At 46.0% G+C, this 12,236-nt stretch overlaps 1 protein-coding gene across 1 annotated transcript; it reads right to left on the bottom strand.

The window, feature by feature from the left end:
* Positions 1-6,693: 6,693 nt before the first annotated feature.
* Positions 6,694-10,585, bottom strand: LOC106590189 (C-C chemokine receptor type 9). Its single transcript, XM_014180924.3, has 3 exons — positions 10,452-10,585; positions 10,179-10,228; positions 6,694-8,337 (listed from the first exon to the last, which is right to left on the bottom strand). The coding sequence occupies exons 2-3, from the start codon at positions 10,221-10,223 to the stop codon at positions 7,276-7,278; spliced, it is 1,107 nt and encodes a 368-aa protein (XP_014036399.1). The 5' UTR covers positions 10,224-10,228; positions 10,452-10,585; the 3' UTR covers positions 6,694-7,275.
* Positions 10,586-12,236: the final 1,651 nt, after the last annotated feature.

Genomic DNA, 12,236 nt, shown 5'->3' with positions numbered 1-12,236 from the left:
AGCACGACGCATGATTCCGGAGAGAGGTACTGGCATTGAGAGCACTGCGGAGTGGCCGTGCTGAGGAGCGAGTGGATGAACGAGCAATGGGTTATGGTGTGATGCACACTATATCGCCCATACACACTCACAGCCCGGTGCGGTCGGTGCAAGCTCCTCACCGGTGTATCGCGAAGATGGTCATTCAGCCAGGAAGGAGTAGGCCTGCTCAGCATGCCTGGTCTCCAGTTCGCCTCCATAGTCCGGTACGTCCTGTGCCTCCTTCCCGCACTCGCCCTGAGGTGCGTGTTACCAATCTGGCGCCACCTAGGCCAGTTCCACGCATCAGACCTCCAGTGTGCATGCCCAGTCCGGAGTGTCCTGTTCCTGCTCCCTGCATTCGTCCTGAGGTGGGGGTTACCAGTCTGGCGCCACCCATACCAGTACCACGCATCAGGATTCCAGTGCACATTCCCAGTCCAGAGCTTCCGGCAACAGTTCCCCGTCCAGAGCTTCCGGCAACAGTTCCCCGTCCAGAGCTTGCGGCGTCAGTTCCCCGTCTAGAGCTTCCGGCGACAGTTCCCAGTCCACAGCTTCCGGCGACGTTTTTCAGTCCGGAACCTACTGAGACGGCCTACAGTCCGGAACCTACTGAGACGGCCTACAGTCCGGAACCTACTGAGACGGCCTACAGTCCGGAACCTACTGAGACGGCCTACAGTCCGGAACCTATTGAGACGGATCTCAGCCCGGAACCTCCAGCGACGCTCTCCAGTCTGGAGCCTCCAGCGACGCTCCCCAGTCCGGAGCCTCCAGCGACGCTCCCCAGTCCGGAGCCTCCAGCGACGCTCCCCAGTCCGGAGCCTCCAGCGACGCTCCTCAGTCCGGCACCTCCAGCGACACCTCCCAGTCCGGAGCCTCCAGCGACGTCCCCCAGTCCGGAGCCTCCAGCGACGCTCCTCAGTCCGGAGCCTCCAGCGACGTTCATCAGTCCGGAGCCTCCAGCGATGTTCCTCAGGCCGGAGCCTCCAGCGACGCCTCCCAGTCCGGAGCCTCCAGCGATGCCTCCCAGTCCGGAGCCTCCAGCGACACCTCCCCAGTCCGGAGCCTCCAGTACATCACTGGGGCCAAGCTTCCTGACATCCAGGACCTCTATACTAGACGGTGTCAGAGGAAGGCCCTAAAAATGTCAAAGACTCCAACCACCCTAGTCATAGACTGTTCTATCTGCTACCGCATGGAAAGCTGTACCGGAGCACCAAGTCTAGGTCCAAAATACTCCTGAACAGCTAATCAAATGGCTACCCAGACAATTTGCATTGTCCCCCTCCCCTCTTTTACGATGCTGCTACACTCTGTTTATTATCTATGCATAGTCACTTTAACACTACCTACATGTAAATATTACATTTACATTTTACATTTACGTCATTTAACAGACGCTCTTGTCCAGAGTGACTTACAATTGGGGGGGGGGGGGGGGAGGGTTAGAAGGATTACTTAATCCTATCCCAGGTATTCCTTAAAGAGGTGGGGTTTCAGGTGTCTCCGGAAGGTGGTGATTGACTCCGCTGTCCTGGCGTCGTGAGGGAGCGTGTTCCACCATTGGGGTGCCAGAGCAGCGAACAGTTTTGACTGGGCTGAGCGGGAACTGTGCTTCCGCAGAGGTAGGGGGGCCAGCAGGCCAGAGGTGGATGAACGCAGTCCCCTTCTTTGGGTGTAGGGACTGATCAGAGCCTGAAGGTACGGAGGTGCCGTTCCCCTCACAGCTCCGTAGGCAAGCACCATGGTCTTGTAGCAGATGCGAGCTTCAACTGGAAGCCAGTGGAGTGTGCGGAGGAGCGGGGTGACGTGAGAGAACTTGGGAAGGTTGAACACCAGACGAGATGCGGCGTTCTGGATGAGTTGTAGGGGTTTAATGGCGCAGGCAGGCCCCGCCAACAGCGAGTTGCAGTAATCCAGACGGGAGATGACAAGTGCCTGGATTAGGACCTGTGCCGCTTCCTGTGTAAGGCAGGGTCGTACTCTGCGAATGTTGTAGAGCATGAACCTACAGGATCGGGTCACCGCCTTGATGTTAGCGGAGAACGACAGGGTGTTGTCCAGGGTCACGCCAAGGCTCTTAGCACTCTGGGAGGAGGACACAATGGAGTTGTCAACCGTGATGGCGAGATCATGGAACGGGCAGTCCTTCCCCGGGAGGAAGAGCAGCTCCGTCTTGCCGAGGTTCAGCTTGAGATGGTGATCCGTCATCCACACTGATATGTCTGCCAGACATGCAGAGATGCGATTTGCCACCTGGTTATCAGAAGGGGGAAAGGAGAAGATTAGTTGTGTGTCGTCTGCGTAGCAGTGATAGGAGAGACCATGTGAGGATATGACAGAGCCAAGTGACTTGGTGTATAGCGAAAATAGGAGAGGGCCTAGAACTGAGCCCTGGGGGACACCAGTGGTGAGAGCACGTGGTGCGGAGACGGATTCTCGCCACGCCACCTGGTAGGAGCGACCTGTCAGGTAGGACGCAATCCAAGAGTGAGCCGCGCCGGAGATGCCCAACTCAGAGAGGGTGGAGAGGAGGATCTGATGGTTCACAGTATCAAAGGCAGCAGATAGGTCTAGAAGGATGAGAGCAGAAGAGAGAGAGTAAGCTTTAGCAGTGCGGAGAGCCTCCGTGACACAGAAAAGAGCAGTCTCAGTTGAATGACCAATCTTGAAACCTGACTGATTTGGATCAAGAAGGTAATTCTGAGAGAGATACCAAGAGAGCTGGCCAAGGACGGCAGGCTCAAGAGTTTTGGAGAGGAAAGAAAGAAGGGATACTGGTCTGTAGTTGTTGACATCGGAGGGATCGAGTGTAGGTTTTTTGAGAAGGGGTGCAACTCTCGCTCTCTTGAAGACAGAGACTAACCGGTGCCCCCGCACATTGACTCTGTACCGTTACCCCCTGTACAGTATATAGCCTCGCTATTGTAATTTTACTGCTGCTCTTTAATTATTTGCTACTTTTACTATTTTATGTATCTATTTTTTACTTAACACTAATTTTTCTTAACTGCTTTGTTGGTTAAGGGCTTGTAAGTAAGCATTTCATGGTAAGGTCTTCATACCTGTTGTATTCGGCGCACGTGACAAATAAAATTTGATTTGTCGGGGTGCCTGGTATGGCAACTGCTTGGCCTCTGACCGCAAGGCACTACAGAGTGTAGTGCGTACGGCCCAGTACATCACTTGGACCAAGCTTCCTGCCATCCAGGACCTCTATACCAGGCAATGTCAGAGGAAGGCCCTAAAAATTGTCAGACTCCAGCCCCTCTAGTCATAGACTGTTCTCTCAGCTACTGCATGCCAAGTCTAGGTCCAAAAGGCTTCTTAACAAGCCATAAGACTTCTGAACAGCTAATCAAATAGCTACCCAGACTATTTGCATTGTCCCCCCTTTTAAGCTGCTGCTACTCTCTGTTTATTATCAATGCATAGTCACTTTAACTCTACCTACATCTACATATTATCTCAATTACCTCAACTAACCGGTGCCCCCGCACATTGACTCTGTACCGGTACCCCCTGTAAATAGCCTCGCTACTGTTATTTTACTGCTGCTCTTTATAATTTTTTTAATATATATTTTTTTAATTTTATATATTTTTTACTTGACACTTATTTTTCTTAAAACTGCATTGGAAGGTCTACTACACCTGTTGTATTCGGCGCATGTGACAAAAACTCTTTTTTTTTAATCTAGCTTAGTTGAACGCACAAGACTGTAAGTCGCTCTGCACAAGAGTGTCTGTCTGCTGAATCACCAAATGTAAATGTAAATAAAAAAAACAACATTTGCAAAGCATGTTGGGTGTTATTCTAATGAGTTCTGCTCCCAGACAATTACAGATTTGGTCCGGTCCAGACCAGACCAAATCTGAACAAATCATAGACATCAAGTCTATGTTTCACAAGTTTGAACAGTACAGTATGGCACAGTTTAGTACAGTAGAGTACATTATAGTACGGTACAGTACAAGACAAGACAGCAGAATTTTATTCAGTACAGTACAGTACAGTTAATTCAGTAGAGTACAGTTTAGTTCAGTAGAGTACATTAGAATAAAGTAGGGTACAATACAGTAAATTATACTGTGCTGTACTCTACTGTACTATACTTGTTTTTACTGTACTGTACTCTTCTGTACTCTTAATTGTAACATACTGTACTATAATGTACTTTATTGTACTCTGCTGTGCTCTACTGTGCTGTCCACACATGTGAAACTTCTATGATTGGGCATAGATGTCTATGATTGATTATGAACCAATCATAGGTGCCTATGTTTGGACCAAATAAAGGCCGGTCCGGACCAAATCTGAACCAGTTATAGACATTTATGTTTGGGCCACTTCAAGGTAACCAAATCTGAACCAAACAAACCAAATCAGACCAAATCTGAACCCAACAGACCAAATCTGAACCAAACAAAGACATCTAGGACCAAAAATCAACATCCATGGAAGTTGAAATCAAGGCCGGTCCAGACTGATCCAAAAAAAGACATCAGTGTCTGTCTGTGTTCACTGGGCACACAGTGCAAGATTGACTGATCTACAAATCACCTTGCATCATAAATAACTACTCAATATTATTTGTAGGTCAGTCAATTAGATTGGAAGTAGGTGTTTCAGGGAAGGAAGGCCCGCCCCTGCAGGACATTGGTGTGGGGTGACTGGTCATTGGTGGAAAGTCAGTCAGGAGAGTGTGGGAAATGTTATACATTACCATTTTGCAAAGTAACAACTTAAGGTAACTCATTACCATTTCAAGGCCACATCTACACGGATGGCAGTTAAATAAAGTGAACTAAGTCACTTTGGAGTAGGCAGAGGAGAAGCTGAGAGAAAGCTGTTACTGCTGGAGGTGAGCTATTTGGCTGGTCTCCCTATGGAGGCCAAGCTGTCTGTAGTGTAGCTTTTGTACAGGGATCTAGTGTCTGTAGTATTGCAGTAGTACTATACAAGGATACAGGAAGCAAGTTGTTGACATGACTGATGGCTTCCTGTCGTGCCATGAGCAGACAAAACAAAAGAGACATGAAAGTGTGTGTCTGTGGTCTCACCTGAATTGAACAGGTACAGTGGTGCATGGCCGACCTCACTAACCTCAAAAACATACCATGCTTTTTTTCCTACCCTCAGTCTGAGGCAGAGTGGGCTTCAAGCAGAGCAGCTTGTCAAGTGAGTAAACGATGAAAAGTTTCTCATCACAAATTTGTTGAATTTCCTGGCTCTCATGAAAAAGTTGATATGTAATCGAGAATCCACCTTTGCAGTGCAGCTTAATTATCTCATCATTATATGAAAAACACACGCACTGCCTACCATGCTCAGTTGTCATTTAGAACAAATGCATGTTTTAGCTTAGTCTGGTAAATGGAACGCCGTGGTATGCCTCTGTCAACTCCAACTTCAGTCACTCTCAGTCTATTTGCTATTCAGTCTGATTTCAGATTTATGCTTTGATAGCAGTGGTTTGAGTGCATTCGAGGGGGAGTTATGAAACAGATTATGGAACGGGCAGACAGCCTACAGTAAAGCTCACACTGCTTCACCATCTCCAATTGCACTGAGGAGTGAAGAGATAAGGAGGCCTTGCCAGCAACTGCCCACCATTACTGGCCTTTGATGTTCTCATGTTTTCAGTAGCATGGCCAACTGTAGAAAAACACTCTCAAAAGTGTCTGCCTGTATCGGATCAGACGGGGTGTCTGTGTCTATACTGCCTATGGCTGGTTCGGGTTGTGACGATCTCATGCCTCTTTTGAACCTGTTGGGTTTGAGAATATTGGCTCAATAATGAGTTTTCAGACACACCACGTGTGTGTATTTATGTCATCTACAGTATGCTGGTAATCTTCAAAGACAAGTGTTTAGATGCTGCAAATGGTGACTAAAACCAAAGCAAGTGGAATGTGTAAAATTGCAATTAGATTTCAAACTTGGCTTCCTCTGCTTTGAGGCTAAATTCAGGTCAACAACAAGCAGCGGACAGGGGGTTTTCAGTATATCATTCTCAATAGAATGAGGTTGCTCAGAATCAAATTCTCTATTGTCAAACTTCATGACATGCTATTTTCAGCCTCTGCCACAGACTTTCACCTCACAATGTGAGCGAAGCCTGGAGCCGAGGCTACTTTCACCCTGTCTGAACCAATGGTGCTGACTCAACGGTTTTCAGAGGTGAATGAGTAAACATTTCTCATACCAGTATGAATGAAGTGGGCAAACTTCACCAACTTTGAAAATGCCTAGTCATACCCAAACCAACATGGGGTACAACTGCTTTTCAATGGGGAAACACAGATTGTCAATTGTGCTTGCTCAGCCGACTAAGAGCAAGTCATAGGCTGCAGTCATAGTGAAAGTGCTGTGGACGCAACAAGCCGCATTTAGTCTGTTTCCCCACCACAGGACGTACGTTACACCATTGAAAACAGTGTGCCGTATTCTCACACCAAGTGAAAAATAAGAATTGGACGTCGCTCGTGTCTCAAACGGTTGCATTTCTTCACGTGGCCTTTGCGCTACCTATTTCAATTGTATGACCTTTATAAAAGAGAGCATGTGAGTCTCATTATTGTGACACATTTTGAAGAAAGGACTAAGTGAGGTATTCTAACTGGTGTTGGTTTTCAAGATAATGATTTGACTGTTTTCACTTTGACAAACAACAGAGGACAATCATTTTATTTCAGTTTTAATTGATACTTTCACAATTATAATGCAAATAACTATGAGGATTTGCAGCAGCACCTACTCTTCAAATACAGAAAACAGTAACACAGTCAAGGTAACAATACTCATTGACACAATTTATATACAGTAATGTACACTTTTATACAAGGACCTAAAGAACTGTATGCTTTGGATGTATTGTATGTTTCTTGACTGTCTGCATGGGGTATATGTAAACAACAATGAATTTCTATACTGGCAAAATACTAACACAATCAGGATGCAGCTGGGTTTGTCGCCCTGGAAACGTGCAGTCCATAGCAGCCTATGATATCATATGGAAGTAATGATAAGGTCGGAGGCATTCACAGGGGGCTGAAGCCTAACTTTCAGACCCCTGGTATTAACCTTTACACGTTTAAATGTATGGATGTCAATGAGAAATTTGAATTACGCACACAGATCTTTAGCTAGGATTCAACCCAACGGTATGGTCTGAGGTGATGTTTAATATGTGGGTAGGTGTGGTAACGCCAAGATGGGGGGGGGGGGGGGAGTGGTCTCAGGGAGGCGGGGTTACAAGGAGAGTGCAGGGGTAGTCTCGGTGTCGGACATGACGGAGGGGCGTTTGGGGACGGCCTGCATCTTACTGAGGCCTCTCTGGTTCAGGCCACAGGTGTACTGCCTCAGCAGCCTCAGCAGATCCTTCCGGAAGCGAACGCCAATAAACACATACAGGAAGGGGTTAATGCAAGCATGGGTGTATGCAAGGCTCTTCGCAATCTGCCCGGCGACATCGAAATGGCCCGATATGGCACAGTCTGTGATGGTGGTGTTGGCGGCCTGCGTGGCATCAACCACGAGTAGCCCGTTGTACGGTAGCTGGGAGAGGACAAACACAGCCACCACGGCGAAGATGACTCTCAGTGCCTTGTGCTTCTCAAAGCTCTTGGCCTGCAGCAGGGTGCGGATGATGACCGAGTAACATAGAACCATGACCAGCAGAGGCAGGCAGAAGCCCACACAGACCTGCAGAGCCAGCACCAGGATCTTGGTGCGGTTGAAGAGGTTGTTGGGGTAGACCAGGACACAGAAGGAATTCCCCCTGCGGTCAGGCTTCACCTGGGCGAAAATGAACTCGGGCAGAGCCAGGAGGCCTGAGATGATCCAGACAGCCAGGCAGACCAGCTTGCTGACAAACAGCCTCTTGTTCTTTAGGTTGTGAGCCTTGGTGACCTGAACGATTGCCACATAGCGGTCCACACTGATACAGGTGAGCAACAGCATGCTGCTGAAGAAGTTGATTTTGTAGACGGCCGAGAGGATCTTACAGAGGCCCAGGCCGAACACCCAGCCCCTGGTGGCATCAGCAGCCCAGAAGGGCAGTGTACCCAGGAAGAGGAGATCAGCCACAGCCAGGTTGAGTAGGTACACGTCTGTCATAGTCTTGAGGCGGTGGCGTACCGTGGTAAAGATGAAGACCACCATCAGGTTGCCCACGGCGCCCAGGGCGAAGATGAGCCAGAACAGAGGGGGTTCGTAAAGACCCCGGAACTCCCTCACCCAGGACTTATCACACATTCCCCCTGGGGTCTCAGTAAAGCCTCCCTCATAGTCCTCTGTGTAATCTCCAGATCCCTGTAATACAAACAAGCATTTTACTTTGAATTTGTGCAACAGGTGTCCTTAATCATTTCTTTTCTCACAGTGTCTTTCATAACGGTTTAAGACCAACAGATTTAAATGTAGTTTGAGCATTTTTGTTTCCATTTTTTTTTTCATGACTTCCTGTCTGCAGTGGTTGACTAGCTAGCTGCCTGTTCCCCTAAACCGTCTGCCTACACTACAGTGCTTCATAACATAGTGCATTTAGTGGAGCACAGCACGGTGACATCAAGATCTGGTGGTAGTGACGTTCTACCTAAAGCCAATGCTGCTGTGGTTGCTCTCAGAAGCAGGTGTTGTGTCTCACTGTCTCACAACAGGAGAAACCACACCGCTGCACCACTTCCTTCTGTGTGAAATGGGGGGGCTAACGCTCCAGGGGGGCTACAGAGAGGGGCTCAGGTTCACAATGCACGTCAACGACACTGCGCTCGTTGTCGCCTCCAACACAGATCTAGGACAGAGATAAATATGGGGGGGGGAAGGTGAAAGTTCTTTTGTGCGCACCATAGATATTTGATGCTGATGTTTGCGTGTGTGTTCGAAATATTTGCTACAAGAGTTCTTGTACACTTGCACGAACACAGACTACAAAAACATTGTTACAAACATCATAAACAACCCTTCCAGTCTGATCCAAATCCTGATCTGAATCTTGGCCACTTTGGGTACTAAAATAAAATAAAAAAATTCTCTCGAACCACATTAATGTTGATGTGAAACTTTATGTGGTCTTTGTATGGGAGTTCAAAAGACAAACACTAGATCAGGGGTCTCCAGCCTTTTCTATCATGAGAGCTACTTAAAAAAAAAAAATATGAAACTGGTCGCGTGCTACTAACTTCTTCTAGCTTTCAAATAGGCATGTTTTTCTCTTCTCCCCTAAAACTCTTCCCCACATCCTAGTGTAGAAGAGAAAGTAGTGCACTGTTTTCTGCCAATATACCTGGTAAAGTAATAGTTCATAAACAACTCTAGGGGCCCTATAAAAGCTGTGATTTTATTTTTCCTCTCAAATTCTGTTTTATATATTATTTTTTCTCATTTATTTTCTGGTTTAGATTTGTTTGTTTCTCACTCTCAATTACAATTGTTCATATAGAAACAACACAATTTTTAGGTCTGGAAGAAAACTAACACATTTAGATTTTTTGAAGTTGAATTCCCCTTTAATCGTGCATCTAGCCAGTGAAGAATGTGCCCGTCTAGTGATGGTTCTGTACTGCTGCTGCTCATTTCATGGCAAAGTTTGCAAATAACAGATACACATGACATACTTCCTCATGATACACTTCTGCCAGGTAAGCCTACTTTGCAGTTAACATTTTAATTGTGACGGTTTTGGTGAAACTATTTCTGTCAACCCGCAAGACGTTAATCACATCAACTGGCAACACGCAGAGGGATAGACAAACGCGTGCACCACACAGACAGGCAATATTGCTGGAAATTAATTGGCAGATATAGTGTTAGGTTTGGCTTTTTAAGCCAATAGTGGCTACCCAGGGTTGGGATAATGTCAAGGTTGTGTTGAGTAGATAGTAGCGTACCTGGGAGCTTGTGGTGTCTGATACGTGTGAGATTTGTTAATGACAGTTTGAGGTGGAACACTTATAAATTGCAGGTACCTTCAGAATTGTTTGGCGAGCTACTCATAGGCGGGCTGTTGGAGATCTCTGCACTAGATACTCTTGGTTAAATTAACACATTTGGATTGAATCCATTCTCTGCTGATTTGATGTTGCTCTCTAACTCATTTTATAGCCTGGCTTTATAGTTGTAAATACAAGCATTTAGATTGAGATAATACTTACAGTTTCAAAAGTCGGAAATATTGTGAATGATGATGGTGACTCCATTTTGCCTGTCAGAAGAAGTAAAATTAAAAACAATGTATAGTTTAGTCCCCAAATAACCTAATATGTGAGATAATGTTTTTGTTTACTGCATACATACATACATACATACACTTTAAAACTTGATCATATCATAACTGATCACTTTCCAGTACTATGAAAGAACATCCCACATTTTGGAACAAAACTCACTAAAAAGTTGATAACAAAGACAATGTTACAAGAACTTACCCAGTCTGTGATGAGTGCTACTAGCAAACTAGATATCAATGCTTTCCTCAAACCCTTGACGAATATTACTACATGTCTCATCGTCACCAGCTTTTATGGTTTTGCCTTAACTACAATGGAGGCTGCTGTGGAGGCTGTTGAGGGGAGGACGGCTCATAATAATGGCTGGAATGGAGTCAGTGGAATGGCATCAAACATGTGGCTGATACCATTCCACTGACTCCATTCCAGCCATTACCATGAGCTGTGCTCCACCTCAGCAGCCTCCACTGGCTACATTGTGAGTATTAAATTGAGATACTGCGTTTCATTTTAGGGAACCTCTCTGGCACTCATGTCTGTCGGCATGCTAGTGATTACTTGCATTTGTTCTATGAGACACCAACTTAGACAGAAACGAATAGCATTGCATGCAGGTGTTATTAGTCATATCTGCTCTACACATTGGGTTTCACGTCTATTGTCTCTTTCTGCTGTTACAATTCTCCCATTCATCCCTCCGAAAACACGTCATAGACCTTCATGTCACACCACATTTTACACAACACCGTATTCTAAGTTAAGCACATAGTGCCTGGGAGAAGTGAAATGGAGAACCTTGGTAGTAGGTGTAAGATAACACCAGTGGGATGAGATGGTGAGGGGAGGTTCATGGTGAGCTGTTGTGACAGCATTATCACAGTGAACAGACATTTGCACGGTGTAGAGGGTTTTCTAAGAGAAGACAATGTACCTGTATGTCACAGGACTCACAATGATCTGGTCAGGTGTTCCCTATATGAAACTACATCTGAGAAACACCCATGTTTTACTATTGTGGGGAAGGAGCAGACGCTGTAGAAAGGGAAGTGCAACTACTATGAGCAGACATTGTGAAGGGCAATGGGAAGTTAAAGAAATGTAAGCAAAGTAAACCACATTTATAATCCCCAAGAATCCCTGAATCAAAAGTACCTTGCATTCCTGGACTTGTTTACAACACAGATAAATGAAAATGAACAATCGGTATTGATAGTTTTGATTGAATTCATTTTAAGATATAATTGTGTTTTTATCGGCCTGAGTTCCAAATTCCAGCAAGTTTGACAAAACTTGATATTGTCTTTTATATTTTTTGTTGATACTGTCTTGATATCAACTTTTTGAGTTTCCAAACTGACTATGTTATGATAGAGACATAAAGGGAGAGGGAAGCCTGCATGGTTGTGTGTTTCCTGTGAGCAGGTGTAAGGAAGAGTCTTCTCTAACCTTCTGTGTTTCGAACCATCTTTAGGCACTGAGTACAACAGAGATCAGAGCAAGCCATTGTGCCATCCTGATAAAGGTTTCGCTTCCCAAGCTGATTTAGCAGTTTCCGTCTGAGACTGAGGACCCAGAGATGAGAGGTTGAGAGTAGATACCAGTCTCTTCTTCTGTCATTTTCAGATTGCGTTTCTCGGTTTGGACCACAAAGAGGTGAAGTGAAACAACCATGGCCTGTTAGCCGGGTTAAGGGTACATTAGGGTGCCTATGAGAACACACTCTTGAAGAAAGTGACAGACGGAAAGGTGTTGGTGGTGACATCAGTACCAATTGACACATGGCAAAGCAGCATTACTGTAGCTCTGATGTGCATGGTAGGTGCATTAACACCTGTGCAGGACAAAGACAGACCTCTCTGTCACACACACACGCAATGCTCGAAAACACACACTGATCCTGAAATATGGCAAACCCAGTCTCCAAATATCTTGCGCTTCTTGCATAAATTACTCAAATCCCACAGAATACACAGAAGGAAAATC

The sequence above is a fragment of the Salmo salar genome, chromosome 29 (assembly GCF_965601325.2).
Source record: "Salmo salar chromosome 29, fSalSal1, whole genome shotgun sequence".
NCBI lineage: Eukaryota > Metazoa > Chordata > Actinopteri > Salmoniformes > Salmonidae > Salmo > Salmo salar.
This window is presented reverse-complemented; position numbering and strand designations above follow the sequence as displayed.

What these genes read in the sequence shown, in the direction of transcription:
- LOC106590189 (XM_014180924.3), bottom strand. Translation starts at nt 10,223, where the DNA reads ATGGAGTCACCATCATCATTCACAATATTTCCGACTTTTGAAACT. An exon ending in TATTTCCGACTTTTGAAACT is followed by an intron (nt 8,338 to 10,178) that starts GTAAGTATTATC and finishes TTTGTATTACAG; the next exon opens with GGATCTGGAGATTACACAGA.